Source organism: Colobus angolensis, unplaced genomic scaffold (genome assembly GCF_000951035.1).
Source record: "Colobus angolensis palliatus isolate OR3802 unplaced genomic scaffold, Cang.pa_1.0 Scaffold7, whole genome shotgun sequence".
Taxonomy (NCBI): Eukaryota; Metazoa; Chordata; class Mammalia; order Primates; family Cercopithecidae; genus Colobus; species Colobus angolensis.
Window position 1 is genome coordinate 12,384,674 of NW_012120709.1, and position 20,370 is coordinate 12,405,043.

The 20,370-nt window shown below is 37.8% G+C and overlaps 1 protein-coding gene across 2 annotated transcripts; it reads right to left on the reverse strand.

The window, feature by feature from the left end:
• Nucleotides 1–1,053: 1,053 nt before the first annotated feature.
• On the reverse strand, nucleotides 1,054–15,733 carry MSANTD4 (Myb/SANT-like DNA-binding domain containing 4 with coiled-coils). Of its 2 annotated transcripts, none has more exons than XM_011926655.1 (3): nucleotides 14,266–15,733; nucleotides 3,594–4,209; nucleotides 1,054–3,254 (listed from the first exon to the last, which is right to left on the reverse strand). In XM_011926655.1, exons 2-3 carry the CDS (start codon nucleotides 4,053–4,055, stop codon nucleotides 2,679–2,681), a joined length of 1,038 nt encoding a protein of 345 aa, XP_011782045.1. In that variant the 5' UTR covers nucleotides 4,056–4,209; nucleotides 14,266–15,733; the 3' UTR covers nucleotides 1,054–2,678. The 2 variants fall into 2 exon arrangements, with proteins under 2 accessions (XP_011782045.1, XP_011782044.1); XM_011926654.1 differs by having other exon boundaries at nucleotides 15,498–15,706.
• Between the last annotated feature and the right edge of the window lie 4,637 nt (nucleotides 15,734–20,370).

Here is a 20,370-nt window from a genome sequence, read left to right on the forward strand (position 1 = left end):
GTGATGTTTGCCTGTAGTCCCAGCTACTCAGGAGGCTGAGGCACAAGAATTGCTTGAATTTGGGAGGCAGAGTTACAGTGAGCCAAGATTGCTCCACTGCACTCTAGCTTTGGTGACAAAGTAAAATTCCGTCTCAAAAAATCTTGGATCTCAAATCCAACATTAATACCATCTTTCACTTAGGTAGTATTTTATAGTTTATATATTTAACAGATACCATTTTCTTTAAAAAAAAAAAACAAAAACAAAAACAAAAATCTATGTAGCACAGGCAGAGTACATATCATGCCCAGGTTACAGAAGAAACCAAACTGAAGAGCAAGTTAAATGACTTTTGCAAATAGCAAATGGCAAAGCTACAATACTTATAACTATACCTACAAACTTTCACTACTTTTCTTTAGAGCTCTTATGCTAAAATCTTGGGTCAATATTGGTATGTAATTTTTAAGAAAGATGGTTAATTAAATCAATGAGGCTTTTTGTTGCTGTCGCTGTTATATGGGTGGAAATAACATGATCTATTAGTCTGCTTTCACGCTGCTGATAAAGATATACCCAAGACTGGGTAATTTATAAAGAAAAAGATTTAATGGACTCATAGTTCCACGTGGCTGGGGCGGCCTCATAACCACGGCAGAAGGTGAAAGGCATGTCTTACACGGAAGCAGGCAAGAGAGAAAATGAGAACCAAGAGAAAGGGGTTTCCTCTCATAAAACCATCAGATCTTGTGAGACTTACTTATTCACTACCATGAGAACAGTATAGGGAAACTGCTCCCATGATTCAATTATCTTCCACTGGGTCCCTCCCACAACACATGGGAATTATGGGAGCTACAATTCAAGACGAGATTTGGGTGGGGACACAGCTAAACCATATCACATGAGTTAGATCTCAAGGGTTCTTTTGAGGAGCAAATATGTCCAGCCAAAATGTTAGGCCTCTGTCCTCATTGACTGTGATAGGGCTCTCTTCTAAGCTTGATAACCTCTACCCTTAGAGCACTAAGTATCATTTGCAATTACAAATTCTCAGATGGTATAGGCAAATTTATTTCTACGGTAGAAGCATTTATTTCAGATATAGAAAAATAACACTATTTCAAAGTCAGAGTAAGTAAACAGAAGTATATTTTTTCCTTGCATACCCATCCTCAAATGTCAACATACAGTTTCCAGCCATTCTTACAAGGAACAAATGCAGAATCAAGGTAATAACTGTCAACAGAAGAGCTGTGTTAAAGCTACATATCAACCTTGAAAATCAGAAAACACAAAGTGATCTAGTGCAGAGATTCTCAACTTTAGTGTGTATCAGAATCACTTGGATTGTGGAAAACGCACCTTCAGAGAGCTGAAGGAAAATCATCAGGTCAAGCAAGCCCTTGGTCTCAGAATAAATATCCAAGAGACTAAAGATACATACTTTGTTCCTCAGGGAAGGGGGAAGGACAGAATACACTACAATATAAAAGATCAGCCATTTACTCTGTGTGACTTCTCTGGGCTTCAGATTCAGGAATAACGACAGATACAACTCTCAAGAATTGTTCTACATACTGGGTTAGATAGTGTAATAAGTGCTTCTCCAATCCATAATACATAGCTACTATCATTACTTCAACATCGTCATAATTATTTGATACAGAGTACATCTTCCCCCACCCGCCGCCCACTCCCAAATGGCTGCTATTACTTATTTTAAAAGTCAAATAATCAGTTATTGGGTTCAAACTCATGGACTACAAATACCATTTTTATACTGGTATCATTTTTACTAGCTTCAACTATTCACTTATAAGATCTCAGTACATTACTGAAATGACAATTTTCATACCCAAACTAAGACAATGACTGAAAGAAAAGGAACTAAAGCTTTAAAATTGTGTCTTGCTTCTAAAGCATTAATAGTGAGATAAAGAATTCGTTTCAAAGTGACCCACTTTAGATAATCTCTGATGTTCCCTGTATTGTTTTCTGAATCTGAGAACGCTATTTATAGATGGAAACATGGGAATAAAATACCTATAATCTTCATCACTTCCTATATTCAATATACTACACAGTAACATTTCATAGTTAAAGTTTTTGGCCATTTAAGTACCTACCCACATAAATATCTGAGGTTTTAATATTCTAAAACTATAAAACACAGCTATAGAGGTACACAGTTAGGCTAGGACAGGGTTTCTCAACCTCAGGACTAATGATATTTCGGGTCGGAAAATTCTTTACTGAGTGTGTGTGGGGGTTGAGGAGGTATGCACTGCACAGTAGCAACCTTCTCCCCACCCTAGCTTTGACAACCAAACATGTCTCCAGACATCACCAAATTGGTCTTCTGAAGGCCAAAATCTACCCCAACTGAGAACTTCTGGGCTAGAATTTTATATAGACATAATTGTAAGCTCTGGGTACACAGACAATACAAGACTCTATATAATATTATAAGGTAAAGAATCCAGCACAGTACATTTCTGCTATACTGTTTACGCTAGGGCACAGTTTTTATATACTACTTAGGCATACAGTTATCTACATATAACTTTTTCCTACTGAACGCTGATATTAGACGAGAAAAGAAACCACAGCTAATCCAGCAACCATCATTATATCACCTGATATGAGAAAAATCTACAGTTTTCAAACATTTGCTAAATGGAAGCCTGGAAAAATCACTGCAAGTGTCCTTCTTTCTGAATTCGAAGTCTGTCTTTCTCTACTTGTAAGCGTTCCTTTTCAATCTGCAGTTTCTCAGATTCAAATTTCAAAAACTGCAGTCTATCCTTTTCCAGTTGCAAGCGTTCTCGCTCAAGCTTTAACTTCTCTGTTTCTATGTCCTGTGGTTGAAGCATGGATTTTTCTCCTTGACCAAGTTCATTTTCCAAGGACGGTTTCTCTGAATTGACTATCTGTAACCTCAACTTCTCTCTTTCAATCTGCAGCCGCTCCTTCTCCAGCTGAAGCCGCTCATGTTCCATGTCTAAATGCCGCAGCCTCTCTTTCTCGATTTGTAGGCGTTCCTTTTCTACCTGCAGTCTTTCAGCCTCAATATCCAGTCGTCGTTTTTCTAACTCTAGTTTCTGTTTCTCAATATTTACAAGCAAATGAGGCTCATCATATGCAGATCTAGATGGTGTTGAGTTAAGGGTAAAAAACTCATCAATGTGGGGGAAATCGGGAAGTTCATTTTCTCTCCTGGAATCTGGTATGACGGATGACAACATTTCTTCCTCCTCCTCAATTTCAAACTAAGAGCAAAGAGAAAAGCAATTTTCAGTATTGACTGCTACTTTGTGGCAATTTGTCTAAATATTTCTTAAAAGCTTTCTGCATTGTTTGGGGAAAATAATTTGAATTTTGAATACCATTTACACTGAATTACTTGATGTCTGTAATACACATAACCTAGGTAATTATATTTAGGTGGGAAGAAAAGTATTAATGCTGTAAAGAGAAAAGCAGAATGACTTGTTATGTACTATTTTTAAATAAGCTTGAAAATCTGGGAAGGAGTTAACAGTTCCTGAACAATAATCTCCCACATCAGAATTGAAAAGATTAAAAGGGGTACAGAGACTAATACTCACTTCAGGACTCTGCGGATCCCTTTCTTCCTCTTCCACCTTGACCTCAGTTAAGGATCCACCTGCATCCCTGAAATCTGCCACATTCTGCCAGTCAAAATTTGCATCATTTCGGAATCCAATCTTTTCATCTATCTCTTCAGTGAGAGAGTCATCTAAATCAGAGGAGGGAAGGGGAAATCCCGAACCGACCAGCTTAATGTTGGCCTTCATCCTCTTTCTCTTCATAAGTGCTCGCCAGTCAAGGTACCTTCTTTTCACCTCTGTCCCTGTCCTCTGTTCTCCTTCTCCTACAGCATTCACACACTGTGCAATCTCTTCCCAAGCCATTCGCTTCATCACGTTAATTGTTGTATTGAGCTGTTTGGAAAAAATGACTTCTTTCCTTTTTGTAATTTCTTTCAAAAGGGTCTGAGTTTCTTGAACACTAAAATTGCTTTTCCTTTTTCTTTTCAGCTGCTTCATTTTTAACTTCAATGCAGTTTTTATAATAAGAGAAGATGTGAAAACAATTTGACGAATGCTGCAAAGCACAAAAACAAAGGATAATTCTTTGCTGGCACTTAATTCAAATCATTGTCTTCCATTCATCTAGTGGCAGAGGCAGTCTGGATAATTCCTAAAAGGAAAAAAGTACAAGCAATCAATCAATCTGCAACTTCTACAACATACTTCAAACTAATGAACTATATAATTTTTAAGAGAAACAAAAAACAACCCTCTAAATACAGCTTAAAATTGTGTACTTTATCTTTGCCAGTACCAACATAGTTCAAATTGCAACCTTCTCCCCACTGGAGTGCTGCAAAGGTTCCCAACCAGTTTCCAGTATTCACTCCTGACTCCCTTCCTACTGCTTCAGCTCCTTCTCCCACAAATTCTCCCTCTCTCCTCCAATTGCACTGGCCATCTTTCAGCCACCAATTCCTGTTAAGCTCTTTCTTGGTTCAGGGTCTTTGTCCACACTGTTCCTACTGCCTGGAAAACAGATTACTCCCTTCTTGGTCTACTTAATTCCTCTTCATCCTTTAGCTTGCAGATTAAGTATTCATTTCTCAGGGAAGCCTTTCCTGACAAATCAAATTACTTCAGCATAAAATCTGCAGTACTTTTCCTAGACTGAACGTTATACTTGTGCTAACACACAGCTCAGAGTCTGTCCCTTTCCCCAGTTCACTGCCACGTTTCACAAGGGCAGGCATGTTTCCACTGGCCATCACCTCCCCAGAGACTAGCAGAGATTCTGGCACATGGCAAGCACACCATGAATGTGTTTTGAATGAATGAAAGGGTCGATTTGCCAAAATAATCATTAGTTCGAGATATCTAAAAGAAAAAGTACGCTTTGCAGAATAATTTTAGAGGAAACTGAAAGGCTGAGCTGCAAAATCAATAAAACTCAGACACCAATTTGAGACAATGTAATCTGATCAAATAAATGTCCACTGCCAACTACCTACATTTTACTACTTCACAAATTCAAACACATTTTAAGGTTAATAAACCAACATAGAAACCCTAAACGTGGAATATAATTTCCTGAAACAATGAAAGTATTGTAGGAATATGACAAAATTAAAGGGGTAACCAAAAAATGGCAAGGATTTTACCCAGCCATCCCACCTAATTAATCATGTAAGTAAGAAGATCACCAAAAAAGATCAACAAAAGAAAATGATCACCCAAAAATAAAAAGGAAAAGATCACCAAAAATTTTTTTTTAGATTCCTAAACCTTTCAATGACTGGGGCACATTGTATGATTTGCCCTCGTAATTCCGTTCCTCACCCCATCCTCCCCTCCCTTAAATCACCTAAACAAAAGCCCCTAACATCAAACAAAACCAGGCTGGACTATATTTTTGTTTCTAATTAAGGCTCTTAATTATGTGCCTTTCTTTGGAGAATTTCTCAGCAGTACTTTGTATGTTTCTGGGCCACTTTAATTGTAGAGTTGAAGATTACAATATAGGAAAGTATCTATACTTGGAGTCTCTATTAAATAAATTTTAAAATATCCATGTGGCAATATCTGTATACAGATTTTGAGTGGAAAAGATCCTCTCTTGTAAGCGCTTCTTCTAGATACGAGACAGTGTTTCTCCAATTTCCAGACTCTCAGGTTGTCAGACTGTCAAAGAAGGTACACCTGAAACTTGTCAGACGTGTAAACTTTTTAGGCTCCTCTCCGGACCGGGAACTCTGAAAGTGGGACCTAGCAATCTGTGTTTCAATAAACCCTCCAAATAACTCTAACTCAAAGATAACTCTTTGAAACCCTCTGTGCTAGACCCACACTAGTAGAACAGATGCTTCACATGCCTGACTCTCTTACCTACCTTGAATTCAGGCCTTACATAAGTGCATATGGTGGAATCTAAAGCATATCCACAATCCTCACCGCAATGGGTTGGAGAAGTGTAGTTTTTTGTGCTAGCTAGCCTTTGCCTTACTGGAAAGCATACTAGGAGGCTGGAACAGATGCTGAGTGAGTCAGGGACTCGATTTCCTCATAGCGACAGAAAATGAGGTCATTTACCAAAAAGGTCCCAGTGTCTCACACAGTATAGTACATATTGCTTTATTAATATTGATTTAACTGAGGAGAAGTGGGATAGATGTCAAAAAAGCATTTTGACTTGGAAAAGAGATTTTAAAAGATGTAAGGGGAAACAGGGCTCAGAAAGAGTAAGGGGTACCTTACACAGACCGTGCTGTCTGACTTCAAATTCACTCACTGATAACTGCTCCAGAGCTGACTTTTCCTCCCCTATAAAATGTGAAATGGGATGACATTACCAAGATCCCTTCCAGCCCTATCACTGTTTGACCTTAAACTTTTCCTGTCAATATGAAAAAAAGTATCAAAATATCCATGAAGTTCCAAGTCCTGTCATTTAAATCCCACCATGTCATTATATGGGAGATACCAGTCTTTCTATTTATAAAACAAGATCCAGAGAGGTTAATTTGCCCTCAACACAGCCTATTAAATGGCAAGACATTACAACCAGGTTCCCTCACGTCACGTCTACTTCGACTTTATTAGCAGCTTGTGGTAGCTACTTGGGAAGGGGAACATCACACATCGGGGCCTATCATGGGGAGGGGGGAGGGGGGAGGATTGCATTGGGAGTTATACCTGATGTAAATGACGAGTTAATGGGTGCTGACGAGTTGATGGGTGCAGCACACGAACATGGCGCAAGTATACATATGTAACAAACCTGCACGTTATGCACATGTACCCTAGAACTTAAAGTATAATAATAATAAAAAAAAATGTTGCTGGCCAGGCGCAGTGGCTCATGCCTGTAATACTAGCACTTTGGGAGGCCGAGACGGGCGGACTGCCTGAGCTCTCAGAAGTTCAAGACCAGCCTGGGCAACATGGTGAAACCCCGTCTCTACTAAAAATAAAAAAAATTAGCTGGGCATCGTGGTGCACACCTATAATCCCAGCTACTCGGGAGGCTGAGGCACAAGAATCACTTGAACCCAGGAGGCAGAGGCTGCAGTGAGCCGAGATCATGCCACTGCACTCCAGCCTGGGCGAAAGAGCAAGACTTTGTCTCAAAAAACAACAACAAAGTGTTGCTAAGGTAAGTTTTGAGATGTCATTTAGTAAAAGATTTTCAAAAGGAGATTCTTATCTATGTGGAAGGTCCAGATAAAATTCTTTATATTGGCAGAAAAGTTCCTCAAAGCTTCAATCGGTTACATTTCCTCTACCTCCTGTTAAAGTAAATTAGAACAGAGACCTGGCCTGAAGAATCCCTGAGCAGACAAAACCAGTTAGGCCTCATAAGTGACTTTAATTGTGCTGGATTTGCAAACATATGCAACACTTAACTTGGGCTATATTTTTGGTAAATTCTTATATTTTTTTAAAAAAAGAAACTTAAGACTAAGCAATCAGAAGCCGTCAACTAACTTACGTAACTAGGGATCTTCCAGCAGGATAGATAAAATTAGATAACCTTATAACTGTAACCAATCAACTATTTTCTTTGCTTTACTTCTGTTAGTCCTATAAAGCCTTCCTGCCTTGCATTTCCACTGCAGAGCTCCCAGACCACTTCTGGTTTGGAGCTGCCTGATTCAAGAATTACTATTTGCTCAAATAAAGTTGTTAAAAGTTATCATGTCTCAGTTTACCTTTTAACACATGGTTTCTTTTCTCTTACTCTGTCTGCCAATTTAAACTTTCCATTAGTGTGAAAAATAGTTCTACTGTAATTCACAATACAAACAGCATCTTCTACTGAGGCAAAAATATAGCAATTAAGCAAGGCTAAATTGAATAAGAAAACGCCCATCTTTTCTATCATCTTATCTCTTTTAGACTGAAAAGTGGATGCTAATACCTTATTTTTAAACTTTAATAACAACACATTTCTTATCATCATTGCATTAAACCTTTATGCATTTTTCCTTTTCAAGCTCTCAGTATTCTTTGTTCAGCTGACTTTGTACGTGTCTAATAATATCACCAAAAATATGCCCATCACCACATTTTTGTTTCCAATCACTCATGTGGAATAACCATCTCCTGAACTGCCACTTGCTGCTGAAATAGAGGTCAGAGAACTAAAAATTCAAAACAGCTGAAACGAACTCTCAAGAAATCGCTGTCAATTTCACATACCCATATAAAAGGGCAAAGTATACAAAAACAAAAAAAAAGAAGACTGCAAGACAACTATTTCTAAAGTAGACTTACAGACTTTCAAAATTTCTCGAGAAATTTAATGATAAAATTGAAATCCACAAAACTGGAATGTATAATCAACAGCAGCACTCTTGATACTGCCCTAGAGATATACTCCCCTTACAGTCAAATGTAAACCTTTTATCCTCTAGAATATAAGGAAATAATATAAGCAAAGGTTATCTATAAATGGAAACATCAAAAGAGGCAGTGTGTGTAGTAATGAGCACAGATTCTGGAGTCAGACCACCCAGGTTAGAGTCCTGGCTCTGGCAATTCCTAGCTGTGTGGCCTCAGTTACTTAACTTCCCTATGCGTAATTTTATTTGTAAAATGATAAAATAACATTACTTCATAGAAATACTATAAGGATTAAAGGACTTAGTCAAATAAAGAGAACAGTTCCTGGTGCACATTAAGCACTATTACGTATTTGCCACATCAAAGGCAGAATATTTAAGTAACTTTGACAAAAGGAAACAGAAAGGTCACAATAATACTGGAATTGTTCTAGTTCCTAAGTTGAGGGATAGGTCCATGGGTCTTTATTATTATGCTTCATAACATATACACTTACATTAGGAGTGTGGTGGAGCCTACCCATGAGAGTTTTCAAGAATCAATTGGGGACATCACTTTCCACCTCCACATTCAGCCATGTCATGTTAGGAGCTAAAAATTGGCCAACACGGCACTTACTAATACTACAGAATTGTCAAATTAGAACTTTTTTTTTTGAATGGGCAGGGAGCTTTTCATTAGAACACTCCAGCTATATTATTTTTGCGTGTATCAAATATTATCTAATAAATAAAAGAAAGTGAAATGTTTTAACATCTGATCCCAAGGCAGTTTAGTGAACACTGTAGAATGCTTATAATTTTATTTTTAGAGATAGGGTCTCACTCTGTTCCCCAGACTGGAGTACAGTGGCTCAATCATAATTCACTGCACCCTCAAACTCCTGAGACCCAATGATCTTCCTGTCTCAACTTCCTGAGTAGCAAGGCAGGTGCACCACCATGTACAACTAATTTTTAAAGTTTTTATATAGACAAGGTCTTGCTATGTTGTCCAGGTTGGTCTTGAACTCTTTGACTCAGGTGATCCTCCTGCCTTAGCCTCCTAAAGTGCTAGGATTACAGGTGTGAGCCACCATGCTCAGCCTAGAACGCTTGTAATTTTAGAGGATCACATTTAATTAATACTCTGGCATAACATTCGTATGTAATTCAAATTATCCAATAGGGTGGGCAAGCATTCGGCTTTCCTCTAGAGGTGACTGAAAATATTCATGAGGTACCATGTTTATAAGCCACAATATAAAAAACTGAAGCAAACTGATTTATACACATCATTAAACCAGCCCCAATATGCTGCTTCTTAGTAGCCTATGTTGCAGGACAAGTGAAAGAATTCTTGGTCAAAACTTGGTTGTTTCCTTCTACAATTTGCCCCACCTCTAAGGACCTAGGAGATAGTAGCCTATCTGCTCTAAAAACAGTATCTTCAATACCTGGCACTGTGCGTAACAAATAGGAGGAGGTAAAAATATGAACCCGAAACAAGAAAACGATAAAGGGATGGGAAAGGGTATAGAAAGAGAAACAGAAACTATTTCAAGGAAAGTAAGCCAGGAAAACTGAAGTTTCCATAGGCACACAAAACAGAAGCTTATAAGAAAACAGAAGCAAGTCAACATAGGCAAGAAGCAATTAGCTTGTAAGTGAAGAACAGATGTCCACCCTGTAACTACACTAAACAATGAAACAGTTAACAGGTTATTCAAAATTCTGAAGAAAAATCTTCAGTTAACAGGCTATATTGCTAGTCAGGCATATTGACCAACTGTAAAAAGGTTATCAAGGACATTAAAAAAAATAAAATCAGCACATTTGATGTCCTCAAAAACAGAACAGAGAGCCAAAGATATATTCCACCAAATCAAATGCCTACATGTGATAAAGATACAAAATACACAGAATGTTTCAGGGCATTTACATAGCCTTTTGAGCCATTTAAAAATCACTATCACATTTTTAAGGTAAAAGCATGGTAAAAATAGAAATGTTTATCAAAAGGGGACTGGATGAATCAACTCTTAAGTCACATAATGGAATATATGCAAAAAATGTCATGTTAGAGTATGGATGTCTTAGCCCATAATCCCCATGTAGATGCTATAGTTGACGCAAGCCAACAAAATTGGCAAAGGACATGCATCTGTCTGTGTGTGTACATACATGTTCACAGATCCACGTAGGAACATTCGCAGACACAGAACATCCTATGCTCTACAACAGGTTCATTAACTCTGTCTACCACCAATCTGGGGATCATGTGCACGGTCATTTCTGTCTCAGCCATATGGCTGTTTCTTAGCCCACAGCACATTTATTTCATTTTACTTTGAGGTCGTCAACATTATATTAAAAATCTACTTATGAGAAATTTTTATTATAGAGAACTACATTATTTAAAGTCCCATATTTTTTTAAAACAGCAAAATATACACACAGAAAATCTAAATAAGAGTAAATTCACAATGAAGTGAAAAATTTCTACCACCAATGTAACTACTATCAGCAATTTCTTGAAATTCTTTCCAGAAAAATCATGTTTATAATAGTATGTAAATATTTATGGACAAATTATACGTATTACATGAATACATACTAATTCCATCACATACGTTAAAAAGCTATGTCTGTTGAAAATGTTAAGCGATAAAAAAATTAAAGAGAATTTATTGAAAAGAGAGAAATGACCTGCATATGAATGATTCTAAAGGACAAATGAAGAGCCAAAGTTGGAATCCACAGTGAAAAATAATAAGAAACGAAGAAAAATTATACAATTGAAAAAAATTATTTAGATGTTGCCAGAGTTGTGTCTCTCAAACTATACCATGTATATGAATCAACTGGGGACTCTGTTAAAATGCAGATTTTGATTCAGGTCTGCAGTGGGGCCTGGGAGTCTACATTTTTGACAAATGATGTCCTTGGACCGCATCTTGAGTAGTAACAGTCTAGGCTAGAGCGGCACTGTTCAGTAGAAATACAATGTAATCTACACATGTAATTTAAAATTTCCTAGTGATCCCAGTTAAGTAAATATGAAATGAAAAGGTGATTAATATTAACAGCTTTTATTTCACTCCATATGCTGTATAGTCAATATATTATTTCAATATGCAATAATATCAAAATTATCAATGAGAAATTTTCCATTGTTTTCTTTTGCTGTCATTAGAATACAATGTGTACTTTACAGTTACAACACATCCCCTTTTGTATTAGCCACACTTCAAGAACTCAATAGAACATGTATTCAGTAGCTAATCTACTGAAAAGTGTAGGTCTATAGCACATCAAAATAACCTAAAGAGCTTTTAAAAATACCTGTAACCAGTTCCCATCTCTGACCAATTAAAACAATCTTTGGAAAAGGGCCAAGAATTCAGAGTTTAAAAGCTCTCCAAGTGCTTCTCATTTGCAGCCAGGATTGAGAACCACCCAAATACAGAATCAATGTTAAGAGTTTACTTGCTCCAATATATACAGAAAGGCAAGGGAGAGAGCAAATGGTGTAGCTAAGAAATTTCCTTTCAGAGATTATTAAAAAAAGACCTCATCTGCCACAAAAGACTTACAATACAGACAAAGCTGGTTTATTTGTGAAAAAATATGCCTAAGAGAATGTTATGTCAAATGCAAGAAGAATATGCTAGTTGTAAGGACCAATTCACACTTCTATTTGTTGGAAACACATCAAAGGAATGAATACAAGCTTAGATGATTTAGACTTAAGAAGAAAAGGATGGCTGTCTTGAAAACCAAATTTTCTTCTAAGTAGAATGTCTTTAGACACCTATCCATAACTTCATTAAGAAAAAGTATGACTGAATTAGGAGTATAAATCAGGAACATGCATTATTAGATGAAGTAATTAGGATACTGTCTCATTCAACAGATAAATACTGAGTGTTTAAAACCTTTCAAGGCTTTCCATTGTACTTAAGAGGTAAGTTTACTCCCCTTGCTCTTCCTCTCTTCCTATTGTAAACCCTATCTGAACCCTACCTTTACACTTTCCTATCTACCTTTTCTGGTCTTATCCATCACCTCCAATACCAACTCCCAACCTACTTTCCCGATCCACCTTCCCCATCAAACGTGTACTCACAAGTAGGTGGCACACAAACACAATACCGGTCATTTTGAAATCCCTCTAAATTCTAGATCAGTGCTGTCCAATAGAAATATAAGAGCCCTATATGTAATTTTAAATCCCCAAGTAGCCACATTAAAGCAGTAAAAAGAAACAGGTAAAACTGAGTATTTTATTTAACCAAATATATCCAAAATGTTATTTTGAAACGTAATCAATATAAACAATTATTGAGATATTTTACATTCAGTAATGTAAGGCTACTGGCTACCACACTGGACAGCACAGCTCAAGCCATCGTGGTCCCTGACCTTGGACTATCACACATATATTTCCCCCGGTCATCTTCCCAAATTCCATGGTGTCTGCCTTTTCGTCAGGCCAATGCCTACTTATCCTTCAGCACTCGGTTTAAATGTCTTCTGTTCCAGGACCTTTTCACTGTTCCCATTCATCTAAGTCTGATGTCCTCCCTATGTGCTTCCACTATCAGCTTTATTACACCACTGATTTACATTAGGAACAATAAGGGATCAGATATGAATATATTATTCCTGCTATCAAATAATTTACAACTTAGTAAAACCTGTAAAACATAGATGCATAAAAAAGTACATAAACAAATTGTAATGAAGTCTGTAACCCGAAGGTTGTAAATACAGACTACCTAAGGTTGTATGCCAATTCCACCACTTAACTAGCTCTGTGATCTCCAGCAAATTACTTAACCTCTTAAACTTGTTTCTTCATCTATAAATGGGAAAAATAATAAGACTAATACTCATGATGCTTTGAAGATTAAAAGAGATAATCCGATTAAGAAGCTTGTGATGCCTACGATATAGTAAGCCCACAAACGTCAGCTATTATCCATTGCCCAGTACAGTATCTGAACGTAATTAACAAATATTTCTTCACTGGATGAATAATGCAAATATACAAAAACTACAATAAAGAAATACTAACAAAATACTCTGGATATTCATAAGAAAGACAAATCTTTGATGGGATCAAGGAAGGTTTTGGGTCGGAATCAGCATTTGATTTGGGTCTTAGAAAACAGACTAAGAAGGACAGAAATAAAAGAAAGAAGTATCAGGAATTAAAACGGAAAATTAGGATGGTGTGAGAGAGAAATCTTACTAAGCAAATTCTGGCTTAGTAAGACCTATTCTTTACTAAAAAATGAACTGAAAGAGACAAATGTATCTGTGAAAGTTTTTTTGAAATTCAAGCAGGCTACCATTAATATGGAACAACTGTCACTGTAGTAACATATAAATATATAATCAATACAAGTATATAATAAAAACAATTGAAGTTGTCAAGAGAATCCAAATTTATGCAGATATCCACCATAAAATTTTGCTCTTAGAATTTGAGATCAGTTTAGAAACTGCACTGTTGTAACTGTATTGGTACATGGTAGAAACAGCAGTCCTTTTGAAGTACCACTGAGTCACTATATTTTTAAAATTTGGCAGCAGCTGTTGCTATTGGCAGGGCCTATTTTTTACCAACAGTTCCTAACCCCATACCTCTAACTTACAAAGTGGTATCCCGTTGTCCCTAACTGACCTATTCTGAACTGATGAACTATTTCATTTAATAAAATGGGCTTTAATACATTTTTAAACTGACTGAAACTGATATTGGGATGCACTTTAGATATCCAGTTTTGGCTTAATTGTGTGAAAATCTTCTTCTAAAACCTTGATATTTTCTGATTAAGTGCAAGAAAGTGCCAGCATTGATGCATCTGGAGTTGCTGAAGTTCTCTAGATATGCTTACCTGGATAAAAGCCATTTCCAGAAATGTTTGTCTTTCTGTCCTCTCCTTTATATGTTGGTATCCAAGTAACAGAAGCTTGGGGTTTCTATCATCCATTCATTCCCCAGTAATTTTCTCAAAAAATACTTACTGAGCTCCTACTGTGTGCCAGGCACTATTTTTGGTGCTGGGGATATAACACCTCAAAAAATGTGAAAATATATCATTTTAGATGTCAAACACTATCCCTTTTGTATTGGCTGTCGTCACTCTTATAGCAGAAAGGATTCAACAGCTGCAGTCTCTAAAACTTACAAACCTTCCATGCCCAATCACAGAGAACAGCCATTTTCTAAAATCCCATTTCACAGTCGTTCTTTACTGGTTGGAAATAGGAATGAGATGTAGTTCACTTACGTAATCCTTGCGAAGATGACGTACCGCCAATGGCGTAATATAACCAGGCAACTTTTTACAAGCACTAAAACTTGAGAATGAAGTTCCTAGATACTTCATGATAAGACAGAATTAAGAAGTCTGAGGAAAACCAGACGGTAAGTTACGCATCAAAAAAAATTGAGGGTAAATTAGCTAAGCAGTTCAAGAAGAAAAGCATCACAAATCTACAATATCAACCCCTACCCCAATTCTCTTTAAAGTGTGACTTTCCCCTCCCCTATATTCTTATAGGGGATTCACTTCCCTGCCAAAAAGGATGTTCTTCCCTAAAACTCGTGGTAGGTACATAACAAGTTTACTTCAGGGTCGACGGTTATCAAAGTATCTTTCACCTCCCTCCCGCTGCCTCCTTTGGGACCGTCCGAAAACAGCCCCTGGGAAGAATCGAGTTAGACTGGGCTCCCGGAAAGCCACCCACGGGAGCAGGGGCGCGCACCTGCCTCGGCCACAATGATGCGGTTGCTGCTGGTGGGAGTCCCAGTGGGAGTCGGGGCAACCTGGAAGATTTCCTCTCTGGATATTAAATGAGAGTCCCGACTGAGTACCCAGAAACTTCTGTAATCTTGTTTCCGTGGCCTGGGCCCTCCCCAGCCTCCCCGGTCAGGCGACAGACGCGCGTGGCGCTTCTCCCGAGCGTGCAGTCCCGCTACGCCGCAGCCCTCGGACCAAACCCAGCAGCAAGCGTTGCGGCCACTTGCCGCTGACCCCTCGGGGACCCTCCCCACTGCGAGGGCACCCACTGGTCACGGAGCCACCGCTTCCCTGGCCGCCTCCTCAGGCACAGAACCGCTCACCTGCGACCCCGGCGGCACCTCCCCACCGTCGCCCCAAGGGGGGGTTGGAAAAAAGATGCTTCTTTGATCCCCCGCCCACTGACTGCGCCCGCCCATCTCCTGCCACCCATTGGCTGATGTGGCTGCCGCTCATTTGATAAGGCTCATCCATTGGCTAGAAGGATGTTGCCATTCTGGCTGAGAGCCCGCCCCAGGCCTGGCCTCACAATGGGAATCAAGTCCCAAACCGGTTCCGGGTTAGTGCCCTGGAATTCCGCCCCCTCGTGATTCACCTCCCTCTCTGCACTCCGTCTGTGGTGCGCGGCTCTGTCAGTCAAGTGGACTCTAGGAAGGGATTGGCCCCTAGTGATCCGCTTGCTGCGGTGTTCCAACTGATTGGGGCACTGGCCTCTGCATCTGCAACTACTCTCTTGTCCTTGACCCTCACCTGTTAAAAGGGCAAAGAAGAAGTAGGAACCGTGTGCTGCTTCAGTCGGGTTCATAGACCAGCATCACCTCCTCGACCAGGCTGCTACCTAATTGGCCTCAGCCATTCCTCTAAGACTGCCCGTGCCAAAGGTCGCTGATGACTTCCATATGGCTAAATCTAAGAGTCACTTCTCAGTCCTTATCATGCTATACTTCTCAGAAGACATTTGATATTTCTTTTTATTTTATTTTATTTTTTTTACCATTTTTCACTGTTTCTCCAAATATGTGCTTCTGCTTTCGTCTCTCCTAGTCCTCCTCTATATTCAAGTTTGCAGTTGCTTATTTTCTGCCGTCTCACGTTCAGGTGTTCGTGACTAGTGCACCTTTCTTTCCGCTGACTCTGTCCAGGCCTCTGTGGACTCATCTGAATTCCATCAGTAGCCTCCTAACTGGTCTCCCAACATCCTGTGTGCCGGACTGTATTTCATTCTTCACCTTGTAGCCAAAATGAGCTGCTTAAAGTTTTTTAGTGGAATCTCACCACTGGTGATACAGTACAAACTCCTTATCGAACCTGAAAAATAAGGCACCTACTTTTCCCTCAAGCTTCATCTCTCAACATCATACCCACTTTTCTTCTTCCTTACCCCATTCTCTTTGCTTCTTTCAGTTCCTGAACTCCTCTACAGTGGCCTGGGAAGTCAGTTGGCATTACTGTGTTTCCTCCCTGTTTCTCCGCTATGCCTAGCATTCATTTTAGAAATTCCTTTCTAAAGGAAGGCTTCCAGAATTATCTCCATTCATCCTCTCACCACTTTCAAGCTTTCCCTTCCATGTAGGTTTGCCAGATAAAAATAGGACGCTCAGTTAAATTTGAAGTTCAGATAAAAAGCAAATAATTTTTCATCTGTCCAGTGGAATAGTTGGTATCCATATGTTTATTTGCTAAATTTTTAAAAATAAAAATTTTTATTTACTAAATCTGCAAGCCTACTTCAGCGAGCTCTTATCATGGCCTTTCCTCTGACAGCTTTAACACATATTTTATGTGTGTGGGGCTTTTCTTGTTCACCGTTATGAATAACGCAGTGCCTAGAATGTAACAGACACTCAAAAAAGATTTGGTAAATAAATGGTGGAATATTCTGGACGAATGGTGAATCCTTGCTGGATATTCTTGGAGGAACTCTCCCATAAAATAGGAAGTAATTATGAAATATGCTCTTTAAAATGTAATGATCGGTTTAACCTTACAGATTGTTACTTACGACTTTGTCAGTAAGCATAGACATGCTTGTCAAAGAAGCATGTCTATACTTTTGCCTACGTAGATCAAAAGAAACTTTTGTAATTTTGGGAAAAATACAAGTTGTATTTTATAATTTTGGATTTTGTTTGTGGTGGGTGTTTTTTTTGTTTTTTGTTTTTTGTTTTTTTATGAGTACAGTGAAAAAAGTAAGAGAACTAGCTATCCCCATTATAACCAGACACTTATCAGTTCTGTTCAGAGCCTGTCCACCACTGGAATCTGTTTACTTACCTCAGTAACGGGGACAAGAATGGTAAATCAGTATTAACAAACTTTTGCTTTCATATCATGAACTCTAAGCTTTCCCCAATTAACCTCAGTCTCTTTGCTAATTGAAGTATCTTTTCCAAATACCCTCACTATTTCCTCTCAGCTACATCTTGTCTGAGTGGATATGGACCAACAATCAAGAGTTTGCAGGTAATCCATAATGTTTACTATTAGTACTACATGACCAACCTGTTTGCTGATTTAATTTTTCTTAATATTGAGTCCAGGCTAGAGATTTGACCCAGAGGTACTTACACACTTATTTTTACAACTATGCTGTCCAACCATGATAGCCAGATGAGTCATTAGAATGTGACTAGTACAAATAACTGAATCTTAATTGTATTAATTTTAATTAACTTTAATTTAAAAACTGATATTTGATTCAAGTTACTAGATACTTCTAAGTATATTTGGAAAATTTGGGTTATGTGTATACTTTTTCCATTGTAAACTTTTTGAAATCTAAATATAGATCAAGTATTTCTGATTTTAAAATACTGAATTGAGATGTGCTATAAGTGTAAAATATATGCAGGATTCCAAGATTTAGCATGAAAAAAATAAATATCTCACTAATAATTTTTGTATTGACTATAAGTTGAAATTATAATATTTTACATAATTGGGTTAAGAAAAATATATTATTAAAATTAATTTTACCTGTTTTTAAATTGTTTCCAGCTTTATTGAGGTATGATTGACAAATAAAAATTATATATATTGACGATTTGATATACATATACATTGTTAAATGATTACCACAATCAATACATCCATCACCACACATAGTTACCATTGTGTGGGCGGGGAACGGGGTAGGGGGTGACAGCACTTCAGATATACTTTCTTACAAAATTTCAAGTAAACAATATAATATTAACTGTAGTCACCATGCTGTATGGCAGATTCCCAGAACTTACTCATTTTATAACTGGAGGTTTCTTCCCAACCCCCAGCCCTGGCAATACCATTCTGTTCTCTACTTCTTTGAGTTCTAATTTTTTTTTTTTCCTTTTAGGGACAGAGTCTTACTCTATTGACTCTATTGTCTAGGCTGAAGTGCAATGGAATGGTCACAGCTCACTGCAGTTTAGAACTCCTTGGCAAATGTGATTTTCCCACCTTGCCTAGGACCCCAGGCATCACTGCCACATCTGGCAATTTTTTTTTTTAATTGAAACAGGGTCTCACTGTGTTGCCCAGGCTGACTAGAACTTCCAGCCTCAAGCAGTCCTTCCACCTCGGCCTCGCAAAGTGCTTACAGGTATGAGCCACCACATCTGTGTAGAATTCAAGTTTTTGTGATTCCACCTATAGGTGAGATCATACGGTATTTGTCTTTCTGTATGTGGCTTATTTCACTTAGTATAACGTCCTCTTGATGCAAATGGCAGAATTTCCTTCATTTTTATGGCTGAATAATACTCCATTATGTATATGTATATGTATGTGTATATGTATACACATATACACACCGCAGGTTCTTTATGAACTCATCTATAGATGGACACTTAGGTTATTTCCATATCTTGGCTCTTATGAATAATGCTGCAATAAAATGGAAATGTAGATATATCTTTGACATACTAATTTCATTGCCTTATTAATATATACCCAGTAGTGGGGTTGCTGAATTGCTGAATTGTATGGTTACTCTATTTTTAGTTTTTTGAGGAACCTCCATGCTGGTTTTCATAGTAGTTGTACCAATTTCCATTCCCATCAACAGTGTACAAGGCTTCTCCTTTCGCCACGTCCTTACCAACACTTGTTGTCTTTTCAAAAACTAATAGCCATTCTAACAGCCATGAGGTGACTTGTCGTGGCGGGTTTGATTTGTAGTTCCTTGACGGTTAACGATGTTGATCATCTTTTCATGTACTTATGGGCCGTTTGTATGTCTATGTTGTAGAAATGTCTGTTTACATTTTTTTGTTCATTTTTCAATCAGGTTTTTTTTTGCTATTGAGTTATGTGAATTCCTTATATATTTTGGATATTGATCTCTTATCAGATGTATGGTTTACAAATATTTTTATTCCATAGGTTTCTTTTCCATTTTGTTTTCCACTTTGTTTCCTTTCCTGTACAGAAGTCTTTAAGTTTGATGTAGTATCACTTATTTTTGCTTTCCTTTGTGCTTCAGTGTCTTATCCAAAAAATCATTGCCAAGAGCAATGCCAAGGAGATTTTCCCCTATGGTTTTATTTATGAGTTTTAGAGTTTCAAGTCTTACATTTACATCTTTAATCCATTTCAAGTTAATGATTGTATGTGTTGTAAGATAAGGGTCCAATTTTATTATTTTCTATATGGATATCCAACATAACAAAAGTTTTCCAACACCATTTATTGAAGAGACTATCCTTTTCACATTGCATATTGTATATATTCATTGATACCCATATCAAAGATTAGTTGACTGTATGTGAGTGGATTTATTTCTGGCTTCTCCATTCTGTTCCATTGGTATGTGTGTATGGTTTTATGCTAGTACCATAGTATTTTGATACTGTATCACTGTAATACAGTTTGAAATGAGGAAGTGTGATACCTCCAACTTATTTCTTTAGCTACTTGTGTCTTTTTATGTTTTTAAATGTGGCTAATAGAAAATTTGAACTTATATGTTGATGTGGTTTGTCTGTGTCCCCACCCAAATCTCATCTTGAATTGTAACTCTCACAATTCCCACATGTTGTGGGAGGAACCCAGTGGGAGGTGATTGAAGTATGGGGGTGGGTCTTTCTTGTGCTGCACTCGTGATAGTGAATGTAACAGACACTCAAAAAAGATGTGATAAATGATGGAATATTCTGAATGAATGGTAAATCCTTGCTGGATATTCTTGGAGGTACTCTCCCATCAAATAGGAAGTAA